At 41.0% G+C, this 20,548-nt stretch overlaps 1 protein-coding gene across 3 annotated transcripts in view; it reads right to left on the reverse strand.

The window, feature by feature from the left end:
- The window catches only part of nbeab (neurobeachin b), a 227,917-nt gene that overhangs the window by 126,482 nt on the left and 80,887 nt on the right, over nt 1-20,548 (reverse strand). For all 3 annotated transcript variants that reach the window (XM_074680127.1, XM_074680125.1, XM_074680126.1), the window contains exons 8-13: nt 17,728-17,874; nt 8,898-9,095; nt 8,670-8,803; nt 6,289-6,397; nt 3,670-3,822; nt 2,060-2,228 (exon numbers count right to left, since the gene is read on the reverse strand). In XM_074680127.1, coding sequence (XP_074536228.1) covers nt 2,060-2,228; nt 3,670-3,822; nt 6,289-6,397; nt 8,670-8,803; nt 8,898-9,095; nt 17,728-17,874 — 910 coding nt within the window. The remainder of the gene's footprint in view (nt 1-2,059; nt 2,229-3,669; nt 3,823-6,288; nt 6,398-8,669; nt 8,804-8,897; nt 9,096-17,727; nt 17,875-20,548) is intronic.

Below are 20,548 nucleotides of genomic sequence, written 5' to 3' on the forward strand. Positions count from 1 at the left end.
ATTAACAGGTAAATTTAGAGCTTTGACTTCTAGCTCAGCTCTCTCTTCACCAAAATGGACCAGCATAGCGCCCACATCACTGCCGACGCTGCCTTGATCTGTCAATCTCTTGCTCCCTTTTCCTCTTACTTGTGAACAAAACCCTGAGGTACTAAACCAGTTTCTATAACCAGGGATTAGGCTGTCAAAGCCTCCGCCTTTGACCACCTCCCAATTCACACTGAACCAGACCTCTATGTCTTCTCCTGCAGATGGTGTTTTAATAAAAAGATGAAATCATGTCACCATTTTGAGCTTGTCCTGACTGGGCCCCATGAGTGAAGGCCTGGCCACCAGGCAGTCACCTGCTAGCCCCATTCCAAGGCCTGGCTCCATGACGAGGCTCTAGTGACCCTCCGGCCTATTCTTGTTCTTCATATGGAGTCTATAACTGCACTTTGTTGGCCCCTCATCTAGGACCAGCTTGTCTTGGGAGATCCTACCAGCTCCTAAAATCTACCATCATGTGCCAAATGACATGGTGGCATTGCCATGGACAAAGTAAAACAAGATACAATCCTTTTTCTCATACAACCTCCTAATCCACAGTCATCTACCATACGTAAGACAGAGAATGTTCCAACTGTCCAAAAGCCTTTTTTGTGCTTCACTTGCCAAAACAACTCTACCCGGGCACCAAATGTAGGAACTACAGCAAGGTAATAGTAGAGCATCCAGTGCATTGTTTTGTGTTTTTACAACCCATGCTGACATCTCTGACTTTGAATGAATCCAAACACTACTTTCTTGTGCTACTGTTCTGTGATGCTCCTATACAAAGGCAAACTATACTGCACTGCCTGAGGCAACACAGAGACAGATTTCCCAAACATGTGTTTTGACATCAAAATCTGTTATTCAGCCATGGTGAAAACAACTAAAGAATACAGCTGATGGTGTTTGATGCAGCAGATGAAACAGAAATGAAGCACCAAGAAATGTTCCTGTGATGTACTGGCTAAATATAGCTCATCTTTCTCAGACTTGACTTCTAAATACACTAAGCTTTCATCACTTATTAAGCCTTGTAATATTCCCTGCAAAGTGTTAGGAGGAACTGTGCAGAGCGTAAAAAGGATGGGATGAGGAGGAAATTAAAATGAAGAAAAGTAAGTGTCAGGTTCCTGTGGGCAAACCTAACGTTGGGATGTGTTTTTATATAATCCAACGTCAGCCTGGAATTCCCCAGCAATGAATGAGGCAGATATCAGCACCACAGATCAAGAAAGTACACCAATGTGCTGTATATGTTAGTTATATGTTCCTACTTCCTGTGAGAATTTATTTTTATCTGCTAGAGTTCAAACATCTTTTTTCAGTGCAAATATGCCAAAGGAAGAAAAACAGCCTTCCAGGAATCAACTTAGACTGAAGTCAAGAAGTACATCAATGCTGACAGAATACTTGCTTTAACCTTCATGACGAGGATTTCATCAGACCTTGGCATGTGTAAACTGAGCTCTCTGTACCATTATAAAACAACCTCCATGCTTCAAGTCAGACAGTTTTGGAGGAGAATGATGGAGAGCAAAAAGGGAATGACAGTTCAAGGACACTTTTCTCCTCCAGCACAGCCTGCTTGGTGCCATACCGCTGTTTCGTAAAAAAAAGCATGCTTGTCATACTACGGGCCCAGGTTTCAAAGGCCCTACAACCACACTGAGCACCCAAGGGGGACCGCAGTATTGATGTGGCGTGTCTGTCTCACTGTCATCTCCTGTGATGGCCGCAGTCCTAACAGCTGACAGGCAAGTGCTTCCATGTGGGGATGAGTCATTTCGAATGTGGGGGAGCTGCTGCCATTTTAAGAAGACACTTTGATAGCAGGCTTGTGACTGTGATTGTGATTGGTTCACTCCCAATGATTCCTTTCCCAGAACACTGAGCTCCTCTTGGATCAGACTTCAGATGGGTGCTGAATACTCTATATAAACAGGGGCCGTAATCAAATCATATTCCAGAACAACAGAATAAACTTAGCTTGACTCAAACATAATTAAAAAATGTTAAATGAGCTTACCGAGACCCTTCGGTATGATGCCGCTGTTGTCTGCAGGGTTGACAGCCCAGTAGTAATACTTGAGCGTATGCATGAGTTGAAGCACCGTGCCCACTCGACGAATTGTGTTGTAGATGGTTGCTGTGCCAATGAACTCAGCGGAAAGGTAAGTGTACAGAGACAGCTGTACCTGAAGTGGAAACACACACATATAGAGGTAATCATGTCATCCACTGCACACTGTAATTAATTTCCTGAAGCGCAGACCTTTTTAGATTGATCAAGACATTTTGCCGTTATGGACTGCACAACATGGGCTTATTATCCTGGCAGGTGTTTGCTAGGAATGGTGACTGACCTTATATTACTCAATTTCGTAATTGTCGCAGCTCCACTCTGTTCAACGATGATTAGAATGTCCTCTGTAATTAGCAGCAGAGCTGACAAGAATCCTTAATCCCACACCAGTCGTAGCTGCTATAAATACTGAGGGCTTTTTCCCATATGTCATAAATTATGGGATATTAACGACTCAAATGTGAGTCATGATGAAAGGCTGCAGTGTGCTTATGATATGAGCATGATGTGATTTAGTTTGAGGGTGCTGAAATGACACACGGGAGATAAGTGAACAGCCTGCTGTTGGTTACATAATTTCCACAAAAACAGGAGAGTAATATGTGTGCACACAATCTTATTTGTCTACTAGGACAAGGTCAGTGGGTAATTAATGTATACAGCACACTCCCATCATCCACTCAGCTGGTCCTCTTTGGCCTCATGCAGCAAATGGGGACGGGAGAAATGTGGCCTTGGTGGCATGTCTTAAGGGACGGAGCCAGCGAAGCTCTTTGTGCATTTGTAGCTAAAAGTGTGTAACCCACTTCATTACCTCGCTGGATTTAATTTTTTTCTCCCTCTTTTGCTATGCTCTGTTTTAGAAGAGTGTTGCAGGCATGCCTCCAGACACTTTTTGTATTTATTTCCTTTTTTTATTTATTCATGGTTTGGCCCACTAGCAGCATTCCTAAGGCAAATGTATTTGCCACACAAACTCAGCTCCTTTGATATACCTCATCCCATTTTTTCATGGGCCATTATTCAAAAGGAGGGCGGGGAAAAAAACTCTGGAACACTTAAAAAAACTTGGTTGGTTTGAGGACATGAAAGTGGAAGCAAGTGATGAACTCCATAACTATTTAATATTATATAACTGTGAGAATGAAGCTAAAGCGTGTGCTCCACTCAGCCTAATTTTAGCATCGTCATGCACTGGTAAAAGATTTGATCAAGGTCAGCTTACCGGGTCAAGGAACATAACTAAAAACGTCCTTTTATACTATAAAAATAATCTAAGCTAACACGGTTTCTTCATTTAGTTCATTAAAAAGATCTTCTTGCACATATCTACTCCTCTCACTTGCTGGGAGGGAGATTCTCACCTAACTGACGCCACAGTGAAGCACACCTGACAACACTGCTTCTTTGAGGCACTCGCAGTTTTAATTTTGTGTTTCCAATAGCAATCAAGGATTGAAAAAAAATCATTCTGGAGTTTAAGAAAAGCATATGCATCCACAGGAGCTTGGTCACATGTCTCTTTACTGGCCAGGTTATCTGCAGGAGCTCACCTTAGCAGGGGTGTGGATCCAGATGGCAGGGTTAAAGAGGATATGGTCACACAGCTGCTTCAGCAGCGGAGCCCCGTGTGGCAGACCATCCAGATACTTTGCAAATGAAAGGAATTGCTCCAAAACAGCTCTGGTGATGTGTGCGCGTGATGACTGTGGGAAGAAGCAGAGAGCTAAATGAGACAGAGATCAGGCTGGTCCAGCTGGAAGCATCATGGAAATAAGAGTTATATTAGGATATTAGGATCGAGAGAAATGTGTTACAATCATTGTGATTATATGTCTCTACAAGAAAAAAGGCAACAGTAATTGCACCAAATAACAGCTCTTTCTGAAAAATCTGGACATTTTGGGCAGATCAGCTGCAGAACATCTGTCAGATGAAGTGGGTACTACTGTTTTCATCCTCTTTTAACTTTAATATTTGTCCACCTTTTGCAGTAGTTACAGCAGCACATGTCTCTGGCATAGTGTTAATATATGTCCTTGAGAACTTCAACTCCAATGTTACCCCATGTCTCCTTCAACTCAAATCAATGGCCTTCCTTTGAGTGTTCAATAGATCTGTCCACTTTATTTTCCAATTCAACCAAATTTTCTGGATGAGGTTGAGGTCACGACCATAGACTATTAAAAAAATGGACGTCATCTTGCGAAGGGAGGTCTCCACAAAAACTGCTCCCCCTGGTGGCTGGCTGCAGTAAAGGTAAAAAAAATCTGGCTCTCTAGTAATTCTACATGAAATGTAGTGACACTTCAAAAAGTTAATTCACCTCGTTGAAATGTTTTTCACATCCAATTGTTGTGGGGGTTTGAAGATATTATTTGGCTGCCTTGAATTCAAGTTCTCTTTATTCTGAAAAGTCTCGTTTTCATTAGTTATAAAAGGTTAAAAACAAGGTTTTTCTTGTGCATTTTTTTGGGGGATTGTAAAATATGTCCGGAGGTAGTGTCAAAAAGTGATTTGACTCTCAAAACGAAAAAAATATATGTATCATTTGTGTCACCTGGCTTCACTCAGATCCTCCCAGATTCCCTCACAGTCTCTACTGCGCAGACTCTGGCTGCACAACGGCTACCAATGGCTACACGTGTGACGGGGGTATTTTGGCTTCAAAACCGTACAATGGTAAATGGTGGAGCCACGCTGTTAACTCTATATACAGTCTATGGTCAGGACTTGAAGGGACCAGTTCATCATTTTCAATTCATCATTCAATCATTTTATAAGGAAAACGACCTAAATCTCCCTATGATGGCTCTATCCTAGCAGCGTTTCAGTGTTCTAAGGACCACTAGCAATCTGCCAGGGCCCACTAGCAGTCTGCCATGACTGTGATTAAATTGTGTTTTTTTATGAAACATCTAAAAAAACCCGTCAAGTTCCCTGGGACTCACAAAAGTTTCTTTGGACTGTATGATGTGAGTTAATTATACATCTGTTTGCTATCTGGGGTTCTGTTCCAGGATGGTCTGTGGTTTTTTTAGAGGGGATTAGTGGTCCTTGGTCTGAAACAATTTGACAAACACTGGCTATTGAACGTGAAGATGACTGTAGATATCTTATTAGTTTTTATTTGCTTTTTACGGCCAATTCAACAAAATCAACTTAAACCTTAAATATGTCAAGTGTTGTAGTAACGTTGGCAACCACTGTATATGTGAGCATTTACTAACACAGATTCATTTTATGTGATCTCTGTCGAAATCAAACTGTTATAAGAAAATAAAAAGACAAAAATGGCTTTCAATACCGTTTTTCTGTGATTTTGTAACTTACCTGACTGCAATTTTTCAGTTAAACAATCTTGTTCTGGCTAATTAATTTGTGCTCTGTTGTGCAGGTTAGCCTGCTGGCAGATTCGATTATTATGTCTTTTTGTTTATCAAGTCTATCAAATAAGAAATGGACTAAATAAAAGCAAGTTGCAGAAGCATGACTTTGCAGAGAATTTCGATAAATATTGTTCGTGCTCCTGTCTGGCACCTCGTCTCTGCCCAGGTGGGGACTCTATGAGGGCAGGAGAGGGGGGGAAATGAAGGCACAGGGAGAGGAGAAGGTGTGGCATAAACAGATCACGAACAGATGGTGCGATATGTGGAAGTGTGAAACCTGGCAGCGGGAAGGAAGCAAGAAAAAAAAAGCATCAGCTCTCAGATGCCGGCTCTGCCTGGCTGTTAGTTAACAGCAGCTGAAGCCAGCAGGCAGGCAAGACACTGAGTGACAAAGTGGAGTCATTTCTCAGGGCTCCAAAAGAGCCGGCACTCAGGGGAGGCCGGCAAGCTGCTAGATCTGCATCACAAAATGGGTAAATAGAGATTGATGTGGAAAGTGAGAGAAACAAAGGGGGGGAAGAGGAAGAGAAGTTGTCTCGTGGTGTTTTTCTTCAAGTTTTGTTAACTTCAAAGTCAAATTACACACAGAGGCAGAGTAGGATCCAGCAAATAAAGTGTCAAAAGTTAACATTTCCTGTTCATCTACTTTTTGAGATAGGAAATTAAGATAAAGATGTACGATGTTACAAGTCAGTGCTTGAAGTATGAAAAACTTTTGCAGTGGATAATATGGGTCGCTGTGTTTACATCAGGTCTCGTGTGCAAGGTTTGGCTTTGTCAAACCTTCTCCAGCAGGTATCCGATCACCAGAAAGCCCTTCCCTCCAAGCATCTGCTCTTGCATGGCCACAGAGCTCTTCAGCAGCTCCACCAGGAAAGCCAGGAGTGTGGCACTGCAAACCAAGAAGACATTACATCTCACACATGGAAAATACCCATCTATCCACACTCTCATCCTGTCGTGAAGGGGCTATCCTATAAACTACAGCAGCATGAAAGGACAGAGGGCTGAGGGGAGAAAAAACAAGGTCATTTTCAGAGGATGTGAGCAATCAGCTGGGAACTGTAGCTCGCCACTTTCAAACCTCTTCAGAAGGGTCAGCTTCTTGGGCTCTCCAGGGACAGAGAAAGGTCTGGGAGCAGGTCGAAACAGTCCGTGTGTATGTGTGGTGTGCGTGTGTGTGTGTGTTTGTGTGGGGTTTGGGGAACAGGTTCAAGGGGCCAAGGCACAGCACTGAAGATGATTTTTTCTTTGTTGCAGGGCTTTTCAGTTGAGGGCTTTGGCTGAGTGACAGTGGTGCTTGGTGACACTTCTTAATCGGCTTTTCCCCACATCCTCTAGTGGCCTCCGCTCTAGCGCAACAATCACAAGGACACAACCACTCCTGTGCAGGCTTGCCCACAGATACTGCACATTTTGTTGTGCACAGAAGCTCATGAGATTGAATGTGAACCTCCTTTTGCTTGTTTGACGTTGTCTAACCTTTCCTTCTGCTTTAATTTGGCTCTGGCTGAGCCAAAGGGAACACAAACAGAACTGGGTGACAGTCAACTCTGCATGTGCAAGGGGCTCAGCTGGTGGAGAGGACGCCGTTTGTGCAGAGGCTGAGGTCCTTGTTGCAATAGTTGTACGATCGATTCCTTGTTCCATCATGATTTTGTGCATGTCTCTCTTAAGCTGTTTTATCAAGAGGCAAAAGCCCCAAAAAACTCTGTTTTCTTGGTTCTGTATCTCTCCTCAGCAGAAAAAAACAACTTTCTTACTATACCGCAGAGCAGAAGTGACTGATGTTACATCACAGCTGTTTTGGATGAAATGTTTTTAAACCACTAATCGAGGATGCTGTTTAGTCATCCACAGCAGGTCCACAAGCTCTGTACTGAGTTAATTGTTGCAGAAGCTTTGAACTCTGAGGCTCAGCAGGATTTAGAAAGACTCCATCTAAAAGCCGAGGCAAGGACAAAGCAAGTGTTGGGACAGACCCACTCCATGCTAGCCAGAAAAGGGGGACAGTGAGCCAAGATGAGAGGAATCTACAGAGGCAAAGAGCTTTAGGCCTCAAGGGTTTGCGCAGCTGTGTGGTCACTCCTGCACCGAGCGAGTCATGCTGCTTGTCGTTGAACTGACACAGGATTAGAGAGAAGCTCAGAAACCATCCAAGGGACAGCAGAGAGGCTTTGGACTGACCACATCAGGATGGTGGGGAGGAACGTGGATTCAAGCAGCAAGACAAAATAATACTGGAGACTGAGCTGCTGCCTGACCAAGGCCGGGATAACAAACAGAAGGTAATTCATGAGAGAAATAATTCTGTGTCCGTATTAACCAGAGAAGATATAAATAATGCAAAAAAAAACTTCTTTCAGAGACACAAGGATGTCTTTAAGCAGCATTTCCCTTTTGTTTTACAGCATCTGTAGAACACTCTGTCCTTGAGTTTTTAAGACTGTTCCTCTCACACCACCAAAATGCCAATGATCACAATCCATGAAATGTTCCACCAAAACTCTCATTTGAGCTAAAAAGATGGATAAATATATATTGCTATAAATTTAAGTCTTTTTTTTTTTTTTTTACTTCAGTCCGTTCCTCTCCCTAATTTCCAATCAGTCCCATAAGCAATTATAAAAGGATTCAGGCTTTGAGGAAGAGAAGTAAGTTCATGCACAGTAACTTTAAAGACAAATTGAAATCTTATCAAGTGTTTTTGTCTTATTTTCAGTGGAAAATGTCTTTTTAGACTTAATCTGAGCCACATTCACCTAACCAGTCCAGAAAAATATCTTGTTCCCAGTCACTTAAAGACAAAAATACGGTCTGAATTGCTCGTAACAAGTTAAAAAAATCTGCTAGTGGAAAAAGACAAAAGTTACTTGTATCAAGACATTATTCTAGTTTCAAGCTTTTTTTTATTCCATTGGCAGATTGTTTTTACTTGTTACAAGCAATTCAGACCACATTTTTGTCTTTAAATAACTTGAAACAAGACATTTTTTGGATCAATTGAATGTGGCTCATATTAAGTATAAAAAGACAGTTTTACTTAAAAAAAGACAAAAACAATGGATAAGATTTCAGTTTTTTTGCAGTATACAAATGTGATTAATTTGCAAAATAGGTTTCCAAAATCTTAAAATCTTATATTTTCCATCTCTGCCTCTTACCAAACAGTGGCTTCCACCTGGCAGTCATTCAGCTGATGGTAGTCAAGCTGAGCAAAGAGCGGGAAGAGTACCTGGATCCCACCAATGGAGTGGATGGCACTGTGGATGGAGTGAGTCACGGTGGCTTTTACATCCTGTAGGTATTCACAAACACGAAAAAAACACACTGAGTTCAACAGGTGTAAATGAGTCTTGGTGAAACAGTTTGCTTTAGGAAAGAATGCTGACCTGGAGCATGAGGGCGTGCGGTGAGTGCACAAAGATGGAGGCGTTCTCTTTGGGCGAGGACTCCAGGCAGAGCTGTGCGTCAGTGGCCTTGGCGTTGTAGGTGAAGGCGATGGAGCTGGCCAGTTTGCTGTCATACAACACCTGCTTGTGATGCTCTGCTAAATGAATATCGCTCTCTGATTTGAACTTGAATGTGCTCTGCAGGGGAAGAAGGAGAAGGAGAACAAACAAGAGAGAATAAGGGGGCGATAAAGAGATTGGGGGAGTCAGAGTGATAGATTAAGTTGCTCCTTTTTGCATATGCTGCTTATCACCGTCTCACAGGTGTTATCTTTTAATTATGACTTGATTAAAAAATATCCATCAAAGAATGTAAAAATGTCAAGATACTTTTTTTGGATCAGCAGCCACACACTCTTTAGAGGTTGAAATGTCTTTCTCGACTCTAAGTCAAATAAAGCACATAAAAAACGTACACATATATGCTTTTAATGATGCAATCTGTTGCTAACACAATCTAAAACCAGATTTGGTTGTTTTAGGGTAAGTACTGATATGAAGCTGCAGCATGGTGATAAAGAATGAAAAAAAAATGACGTGCAAGCTGCAAGAAAAGGGAATATACTTCATTTATGTTATATACAATTATCTTAACGTGTCTCATGGGGGATACATCATAAATATCTTTTAAAAGTATAAACTGTATATCAATACGGACGACTTAAGTGTTTGCTGACTTTGAAGCAAGAAAATCTGAGGGCTCCCCCTGCTGACTGCCTGCAGTATGCTCCCTCATGTTAATGGATGGAACATGGGTGAAACTATAGCCCTGTTTCCATCAAGCAGTCCGGCATAGATCGGTACAGTTTGGTACAGGTTGGCTCGGTTAAGCTTGGTCTTGTTTGTGTTTCCACAGCCAACCGTGTCCTCTTGTGGTAGGCGGCATGTAAGCTGGATGCCAACAGCCACATCAGTAACATAATGGTGTGACGCCATAGCAGCGCGACAGTGTACCCCGCTAATAAATCCAACAAAGAAGAAAAATGCGACACAGTAAACAAAGCTTTTCATCCTCTTTGTGATTGCTATGTGGTTCTTTGATACAATGTACAATCAAGTTTTGTTTCACAGAAGACTCTGGGTGCGTCTCAAAACTCCAAAGTTCCATGCTTCCTTCCTCCACTTGCGTTGTTCACTTGTGTCTCAGTCCTTTCCACCAGAGATGCATGCGAGATATGCGAGGAAATGAAGAGAGGAAAGAGGATGGAGGGGATTCGTTTTTAGATCAATGGGACATTCTCTCCTCCGTAGCGTCACATGAAGCGACGTGTTTCATTGATGACGGCATCAGCAGATCACCTAAGGATCATTTGTCAGTCAGCTCTAACAGCCGTTTGTGTGTCTGCACATGTGCGCTGTCATAACTCATAAAACATTAACAGTAATAGAGCTTTGTCTGTTCCTTTAACCTGTTTAAAAAACATGTTACCATGAAGAAAACCTGCTCTCTGTTTATTCTGTGTTCTGTCACTTTACCGGTAAAATGCATAATTGTTAGATTATATATAAATTATTTAGCCTTAATCTAGAGCTCATCTGATCGTGTTATTAATATAACCTAGTTTATTGGGTTCCAAGCAGATATTATTTATTAGTTTGAGTTTTCAGTTTAATCCTCAGTTATATTGATTTGATGATGGTTGTGTTCAGTAATTTGTGCTTTAAACTTACAACAAACACTTTATTACCAGATTTATGACCAGTTTCTGAATGATCCTCAGTGTCTGTTTTCAGCAACTCCGTTGTGTTTGTGAAGTTTCATGTAGAGAAGTCTGAAGCTGCAGCGTCCAATCAGAGAGTGATATTCCATATGGGGGCGTGTCTGTCAGTGAAAAGACTTCCGCAAAGCAAGCTCTCCTGTTTTCTTGATCTTTATCGCTTTGGGACAGTCTTCAAAATCGCGACTAATAAAGTACTTCCGGTGACGCAGAGGACGTAGGAAAGAGGAGGCACGAAATTGATGCATTGAGACGCACTCTATGTGTGGCCAGGAGAAATGCAGCTGCTGTCGCATGGTAAATGTAAGTTCTTTCCACCAATCAACGGTCTGCAGTGTTGTAGCTCCACCTTCCAAGATTGGATTGGTTTAGTCTGGCACCCCTGCGGAAGGGTGCCAAAAAGTGGGACAGCTCATCTCGGTTATTTGGGGATCTATCCCAGGACAAGTCAGTAGAAACGCCGTAAAATGAATGCCGTGCCAAGACGAAAAGAACTGAACCACTTGGAAACAGGGCTTATAAAAACATCATGATTGACAACTCTCTCAACAAATCTTCATGCACAGTATTTAGGCACAAATTTGTGCGTATGCACTGTTTGTAAATGAGGCCCTGTGTTTCTAATCTGTCTTTCCTCTGTTTGACTTTCAATGCATATGCTGGACTCTTTCCTTTTTAAACTCTTTGGGAACTTTCTGTGTGTTGCATGTCCTTCTACAGAGTGCAATTACTGGACAGACCTTGGACAGATGAAAAGGTCCAGTTTTGTTTGATTCAACAGGAGATTGTTTCCCCTGCTTTAATTTACCCCAGCATTTACTCTGCCTCACTCTCAGAGAGACGCAGAACAACGGGTAATGGTAAAAAGAGAACGGAGAGTATGCAGCAATTCCTTTATATCACTGTGCAGACATTAAGATTAGAGCAAACACATAAGTTTCTTTGCAGAATAAATATCGTCTCTATTTAAATACACTCTGCATTCATAGAGAAGGAGTAAGCGTGAGGAGAGTTTACCCAGTTTGGCTGAAAAACACAATCGAATTAAAGCTGACAGTCTGCAATTTAGCTTTCCGTTACTGTGTCACTTCACATCCAAAGTAATCAGACTCTGAGAGAGGACATTCTGCAAATACTTGGTGAGAAAACAACATTGGCTCAGTATTTATTTATTGGATTTATTTAATGAATTCCAGCTTCTCACACCCACATGCCAGAGAAAGAAAGAGGAAACTATAGAAACACATCGAGATGATTCAATTCTGGTCCACGGGTAAGGAAAATCTTATGCTGGTCTTACCCACTGAGTTATCAGGCCTGTGGAAGAGACTGTACTTTGCTTTGTGACTAAAGTGAGAAATTAATTTTAAAGATCAGTGTTTTTTCCTTTATGTTTTTAATGCCCCATGTGTATTTTGGAATGGGTTTTTGTGATGAAGCATTTTAATATCTGAATTTAAAAAAAAATAATAAAAAAAAGAGCTTCCAGCTGTAACATATTCATTATGACTTGCAACAAACAGTCGATCAATAACAGGCTGGTCTTAATTTACTCAATCAATTAGCTGTCGACAGATGAGCTGAATTAATTTGCCAATGCAGTGTGAATTGAATCTGCTTAATAAGGAAATCAAGTCCTCTAATCAGGGGGTTTGAATTATTAATGAATGAGAGAAATGTTTTTCCTTCCCGCTCTGACTCACGGACAGTGAGCAGTTTTCGATAAGATAAAGAGAGACTCAGAGAGCTGCAGCACCAGCAAGGAAAACAACCATCTGCTCCTAAAGGGGCTGTGGATAAATACAGTATGTTATGCAACACAAGAAAACAGGGTCCATGTGCCAGCTTAACAGGCTGAGCTAAATCTGGGTTTGCTTCAGTGAGGGGAGTGAATGGATGAGAAGGTGAGCTGACTCAGGCTGTCAACTGTACAATAACTGCAACTTATCCTGAGTGTGTCCTCGGCACAGCCTTTTGAGTGGGTGTCAAAACTACTGTGTTTCATCATTCCTTAAACTGAATACAACAGGACAGCATCTTTATCAGCTCAAAGAAGCTGAAATCTTGAACAGCCCAGTTTCTGATCCTACAACTTTATCATCCGGTGTCTTTTATGTTGTCCTTTAAGGAGGGTAATTCTGTTTCCACAGGGTAATGGTCAACATTCATGTGTATTTACTGCTGCTGTTACTGTTCCCTGGCAGCATTATTCTGGCAAGAGTTTTATAGGCGAGTTTGTGAAACTGAGAGGGTTGAGCCACATTTAATAGCCTATCTCCTTCCTGTCAGATGATAAAAAAGGCATGAGAGGTATTCTGCTCATCTGCTCTGATCAAATCCACAAGAAGCCAGCATGCATCTCATCATGCAGTCTCTAACATCCTTCAAAAGTTCCTCCTCATGAAACCAAAGTGAGAAGAAATAACAAGCCTCAGTGCCCTGCACTTCAGTTAGAGCTGCGCTGCAGTGTGAAAATAATGATCTCATGGGTTGTGGCCACAGTGACAAACACTGTAGCATGACAGCATCATTTCAGAGGGCGGCATCTCATGTGAAGAATTAGAGCAGTGCTGCCTTCTTCCTCTCACAGCACTGAAGGCTGTCAGTGACCAGGGGCTTTCCCACAACTCTCTGAGAGAAACAGGGAGAGGCTTGATGAGCTGGAGACACCACGAGTGAGGAACCTGAAGTCCTAATGTGGCCACACTGATACAACAAAGAGGATGATGAATGCAGAAATCCTTTCTAACTAATAACAATTAATAGAACGTACCCTTGTTATGATAACCTGCTTATATTTTATACACTGCAAAAACTGAAATCTTATCAAGTGTTTTTGTCTTATTTTCAGAAGAAAATTCCTTTTTATACTCAATATGAGCCAAATTCACATGACCAATCCAGAAAAATGTCTTGTTTAAAGTTATTTAAGGACAAAAATGAGGTTTGAATTGCTCGTAACCAGTAAAAAAATCTGCCAATGGAACAAGAGTAGTCACTTGTATTAAGACATTATTCTAGTCTCAAGGAAATTTTCAAGCAATTTTGTCTTGTTCCATTGGCAGATTTTTTTACTGGTTACAAGCGATTCAAACCTCATTTTTGTACTCTGATAACTTGAAACAAGACATTTTTCTGGATTGATAAGTTGAAAGTGGCTCATATCGAGTATAATAAGACGATTTTTACTTAAAAAAAAAAGACAAAAACACTTGATAAGATTTCAGTTTTTTGCAGTGTATCCAGGAAAGAGTTTTGTCATAGAATAGAATAGAATAGAATAGAATAGAATAGAATAGAATAGAATAGAATAGAATAGAATAGAAAATACTTTATTTATCCCCGAGGGGAAATTCAGTCATCTGAAACTAGAAGAACAATAACAAATTCAGTCTTGAGTAACTGCAACTACTTGGTTATAAAATTCTTGCTAAAATAAGTATTTTGGGTGTACAATCTTTACTTTGATAAACATATTTAGCTCTGACTGGGACAAAGTCGGTGTCTTTTAAAAGGCTGGTAGGGAACATTTGCAGACGCTGCATGGTGTCTATGGCTGGGATGTGCTATTCTAACGATTTGATTCTATTACGATTTTTTTGGGTGCCAATATGATTTAAATTGCCAGTCTACGATATTAACGATTTGCGATGTTTAGTTTGCTTTGCTTTTTTTTTAACACCGGACCATGAGAAAAAGTTAAATGATGATGATAATGTCTAGAGACTACATCAGTAGCCATATTTTCCCACAAAATGCACATCACGTGAGTCAGAGAGAAACATTTCACCCTCTGCTGGAGAAAAGTGGTAACTTTTTTCCAATACAGTTTATTAACAAAGACTGAAACAAGGAATATGGATTCAAAAAGGGGCTTTTTCTCCTACCCCTAATGGTGTCATGTACCATGTCAGATTTATATTTTATTTTATTTTTTTATGTATCTGTGCATTTAATGCTTAACATTAAATACAGTAAAATTTCATGACCAGATACGCATGGATAAAATTGCTCTATCCAACTCTACTCTGCTCTACAAGAACCAGGACTGTGCTGCTCCTCAGAGTCTTTTACAGAAATCTGTGAAGCACTGCAGAGCCGAGTGGGTATGTTTTCAACAGGCTGGTCGACGTCACTTAGAACAGTGTTTCTCAAATTGCCAGCACCTCCACCACTAGGCAAAATCACCATGAATTGGAGGCTTAAGACAGACATTAAAAAGAATATCAAATAAGGGGAGAAAACCTCTGAGATGATGCTGTTTCTGTGTAAACGCAAGGCAGGAACACAACTATACTTTTGCGTTTCATCCTAAAACCATTGTTGAGTAACCAGCCCCTTAGCTGCATTGAATACTGTGGATAACAGGGAAGCAAAACTGGTACAAGCACTGGTTGTGTCAGTACAAGTTTGCCCTAGTCAAACATGCATGATGCAAGTTTACGATACATGGGTTTTCTATTTGAGCTCTTGTTCCGTGGTTACTACTATTTTTTGCCAGGGAGGGGTCCTTTGAGAAACACTAACGTTAAACACATATGGAGGAAAAGATCGAAGGCACACCCAGAAAAAATCTGAGGGCATCATTTGAGAGATCATAGTGACAAGCCAACTGGATGACTAACGCTGTGTGTTCATTGAAGCTGTCACTGAGTATCGTCGCAATGGCTCCAGACCAGGCTTTATCCCAGAGCTGGGAGGAGAAAGAAAACACACTAAGAGGTCTTTTAAAGACTGCGTTCCCTTGTGTCCAATGGGAATTACAGTCTTCATGCCCAGCTACATCGCACACAGCTGTGAGGCAATTAATTCCCCCGTACGAATCCTTCAGCCCACAATTTCCTCGACTTCCACCAAAGCTTACGAGCGTGGGCCAAAACAGCAGGAAGGAGTGACATTGTGATAAGACAGCCAGCTCCTGTCAGCCTCAGCGTCTGTGAAGCCAACACTGTGTCTTGATGTTATCTCAGAAAGTCTGGGGATGTTTCAAGTCAGTCAGAGAAACTGTAATAATACAGCCCAAGTTGTTGGGGAGTCCATCTCGGTTCAGAGTGCAATTTCGCTCACAGCAATAAGAGAAGAGCCGAGGGAACAGATTCTGCTAAGAAGTCTGTCAGATTTACAGACATAAACCACAAGATGCAGAAGGAATGGTAACCCAAGGCAGCAATAATCTCTGCATTTAAACTAGCCGCAGAAGTTAGAGTAACATCCAATAAACAGAGCGAGCGTGTCAAACATCAAACATGGATGAGAGGAGTGGGGATCAGAAAATAAATCATACATCAGCTCAGATGTTTTTTTTTGCTGAAGCTCTGGAGCTAAGCTGAAATATATATAAGCAAAATGTAATGTACATATTGCAGCAGATGTTTGCTGTGATTTTCTCTGCATCCCTTGGACACACTGGCATCACAACAACCAATCAGTGAGCTTTACAACTCCCTGACCTTCATCCTCAGCTCACCTGACTGCCTCTATCTGGCTCCCCATTACCGAAAGCCTACACAGCTTCATCAGTTTCCTTTAATTGTCTCCCTGGGACCTGCTCTTCATTATTTTGAGAAATCTGTAAGATTGCTCCTCTGTGTGTCTCCTCACTAATAGAAGGTCCAGCGCCACAATTAAGGGGGTAAACGACAAGTCACTGGCTATTAGTGAAAAGACCAAACAATGAGATCTCCAGGGAATCTGCAGACACCCTCAGACCTGATGGAAATCACAAACAGCCATCTCACAACCTTTAACAGGATGGCTGTTACAATGACAAAGCAAAAGATCGCTCTTCCTTCCTTCCTTCCTCCAATAAAAAACAGTCTCTGTTAATCTGGAGCTGGAGAGCAAACAGAACTTGTGTTAAATGGACAGAGATGTCGTAAAATGTCTACGTTTTGTCTCCTGTGCTCAAAGCTTATTTGGCAGTGTGTGTCATTCCCATAGGCTGACATAAAAATGGACGTCATCTTGCGCGGCTCGAAGTGAGGTAGCCACAAAAACTGCTCCCCCTGGTGACTGACTGCAGTAAAGGTCAAAAAATCAAGCTCTCCAGTCATTTCAGATGGTCTGTGGTCAAACTTTAAAAATTAATACACTTTGCAGAAATGTTTTTCACGTCCGATTGTTGTGGTGATTTGAAAATATTATTTGGCTGCCTTGTATTTAAGTTCTCTTGTTACCTGAAAAGTTTCATTTTCATTAGTTATAAGAGGTTAATAACAAGGTTTTACGTTGCATTCAAAATGATTGACCGCTGTCGTTCTTGTGTATTTTTGAGGGTGATTGTAGGATATGTCAGGAGGGAGAGCCAAGAAGTAATTAGATTCTTGAAAGAAAAAAAAATTATATTTGTCATCCAGCTCCATTCAGATTCTCCCAGAATACCTCACAGTTTTTACAGCGCAGACTCTGGCTGCACGACGGCTACCAATGGCTGTCCACTCTATATACAGTCTATGGTCATTCCTCCATTTGTGACAACACAGGGTTTAAAACTGTGAAGGAACAGCAGGACTTTGTGAGCATCAGGAGTGAAAAGGGAGAAAGAGAGGAGGGGCAGTCTTTGAAAGTGTGAAGGCAGATCTCATTTAAGATGAGTGAAATATTTAGAGATAGAGAGTGAATGAAATAAATGAACTGTACTTTGAATAAAAATGTGCAATCCAAATATTCTGTCAACATGTGATTAATATTCGAGCCGAATCTCCCTCTGTGTAGGTCAGCATCTTTGTAAATTCACCATCCTCTACTCTTTGTTCGGGAACTGGGGAGAACTGGGGAGTGCTACACCTGCTGCAGCTGATATAAGTCGACTCAGGTCTGTATCCTCTCTGAGTGCCGACTGCCTCCCTCTGTGTATTGTGCCATTATTTGCAAGAAGTAGGTAATTTATGCAGCCGTTTATCTGGAAAGAAAAGCATCTCACCCTGGACAGGGACACACAGCACAGAAACCGCAGCAGCGGGGCAGCTCTGCACTGGGCATTGATTCCACGGATTGATAGGCGATGCACACTGCTTACATGTAATCTAATTTAGTCACCCCCAAGTACTTACCTTATAGCCTGGTCCTAGCTGATGAATTGCAAATATCTGTGCGGGGTTGAGGGCTTCACTGAACACATAGACACCTCCTAGCTGCCCACAGAACACTCGGTTTGCATCTGCAGTCTCAGAGGAACCCAGGAAGCATTTATCATAACTCTGCAAGAGAGACATGAGAGAAAAGGCTACGTCGCTTTATGCTTTGGGGCTGGAGGGAAACAAACATATTCACAGAGACAAAAGGAAGAATGGGGCAAGAAGTGAGATGAATAACATAATGCAAAACTTGTGAGAACTTATATTTAAAAAAAAAAATTCTACTTGAGTTTGTTTCTAATTTGACCATCTGAACAATAAATGTTTTAAACATTATGGTCATTTTGACTGTTGTGAATTTGTTTTTTGTCAGGATAACTGACTTCTCCTAAAAGTGTCTCTATTTGAAGGTGCAACTAGTTTTGTATAGATTACACAAAAGGAGCATAATATCACTCACTCTACCTATTTTAGCTGTAAGTGGGCATATTGACTGCACGGTTTTAGTTACGGTTTTGTATGTTTCGGTTGCTCAGCAACTAACTGGGAGCTGTCAGAGTTGGTCGCATTCTAGTTCGAGTCCATTATGCACAGTAGGAAAACTTTAAACTGTGAAACTTTGGGGAGAAAGTTCAAATAAAATGTCTTGATCTGTTGAGAAAGATGATGGTTGCTCAGGTCTTGGGGATGCTAAAAGCCTCACACGGTGGTGAGACGGATGCTTAGACGATAAAAATGTGTCAATAAACGTGTTGACACATTTGGCACATGTGGCATAGTCTAGGTGACGTCACCCATCTGTCTCTGAAATAGGCTGTGTCCAAAATCACTGCTTATCTACTATACAGTGCACTGTATAGTGTAAACACTTCACTATGTGAGCATTATATACCACCATGCAAGTGGTTCAAACAGAAGAAATGGCTGACAGACAGGACCGTGAACACACAGTAAAATAAATAAATAATAAATAGAATCTTATAAATATAATTTAAAAAAGAGTCAAAAGAAAAACAGAAATATTAATATTTCACAGTCATTCTGTAGCTATATAAATGCCATAAAGTGATAAAGGTTTCACTGAAAAAAACGTTTTGAAACGAAGTAACAGTAAAGATAAAGTCTGGCATGAGACACTCAGATCTGTTGTGGTGCGGATATATATTTTTGGTATTTATCCATTATAATAATGCCTAAAACATTTACTTATTGTATTTGATTATTGTGGAAAAATCATGTCACTGTCAGCAGCCAGTGAGTGAGTGTTGTCCGAAATGTTGCTTTAAATTTGCTGCGTGAGTGCACTACATCTAATTCACTACATATTGAGTAGGGAGTAGGGAATGTGTGAATGAATAAAATTCACACTCCGCACAGTGTGTGCCGTCAGAGAAACTGGCGATACAGACAGTTTGGATTACTTCTGTTGTGAAAATGACATTTTTGGGCTCGTTGTATATGTGGTTTCTGGTATTTCCTGGGGTTGCTGTTTGGTTAAAGTGTCCCGCTGGAGTTTTTTTGCACCTTTGAGAGGTACGCTTACAAAGGAGGTGTGTTGTTTAATAACTAGGTGCTCATAAAGACGGATTAGAATGTTTTGAATCTAGTGGTCAAATTGACCTCTGATGGCAATTCTAGTAGGGATGAAATTCTGGTGGGTCTCTACCTACTTTTACTTCTGTTGTTGCATTTAGAGAATACAAAACGATAACAGCAGCAAACTTGACTAAAGAAAACATCTCTGTATTGGAGCAAATAAAAATCCTACTAAAATTGATCACAGGTGAATCAAAACATTTATAGACCTTATCTTACATTAACCCCAGTTTGAACAACCCTTCCTATCTGAATTATGTGTGACTGACTCCTTTTGGGGAAAATGCCTAAAACACAGAAAATTAAACCCTGATATAATCTCACACTAAAAAATCAGAGCAAATTCAGTCCTATTGTAATTCTCAGCCAGAAACAGCAGACGGATGATTCGAGTCTGGGTGAAGTGAGGTGTTTGATGTGAGCAGGCTTGGGATACGGTGCTCAGATAGAAGCAAATTACCTGAAAATGAGAACATTTATATTTTTTCACTACAGTTATGGTAGCAGAGAAAGAGCAGGTGCAGAGGAAGTGAGATTTTTCAGATGATACAAATGATCCATGTTGTTAAATTACAACTGCACCCATCACATGCAGCACCACTCCTGCTGTCAGCTCACAGTTTTTGCTGTGCAGATAACCAGCTTTGTTATCATGCTCTCTAAAGCATATGAGAAGACAGCAGTGTTGCTGTTTAAATAATACAGAACCAGGGAAACGTTTAGCAACAAAAGTGTAAAATACTTTCCCATCTGGTGTGGCTGCAGGTTTCTAATCTAATCTAATCTTTTGCATCATCTGTGGTTTATTTCCAGTCACACTGCACCCTCCTCATCAGAATAACTCAAGTTTATAGTTTCTATTTTCCTTTTAAGGTTGAGAATATTCCTCCTCAAAAACTATCCATCACAATTAAGGTAGCTTGGGTTAATGTGGTGGAATATTTCATGAGAGGCACTCATATCTCAACCTGTCATTTGTGCAATCTTCCCCTGAATACACAGCTACAGTAACAAAGTGAACGTGGAACATGGAAACGTGTCTTAACTATGCAAATTGCTTTTTGAACCTGTCATTTGGAGCCACGTGCGACTCCAGGTTTCATTTGACAGTCTTTCAAACATGCAAATACCACACAGCCGCAGCAGCACTCAGTGTTGGCATACATTTCAAACATGAGTGTTTCAGTCTTTTGATACCAGC

This window comes from Halichoeres trimaculatus, unplaced genomic scaffold (assembly GCF_033239565.1).
Source record: "Halichoeres trimaculatus isolate MK-OKI-2021-1 unplaced genomic scaffold, fHalTri1.1 fHalTri1_scaffold_9, whole genome shotgun sequence".
Taxonomy (NCBI): domain Eukaryota; kingdom Metazoa; phylum Chordata; class Actinopteri; order Labriformes; family Labridae; genus Halichoeres; species Halichoeres trimaculatus.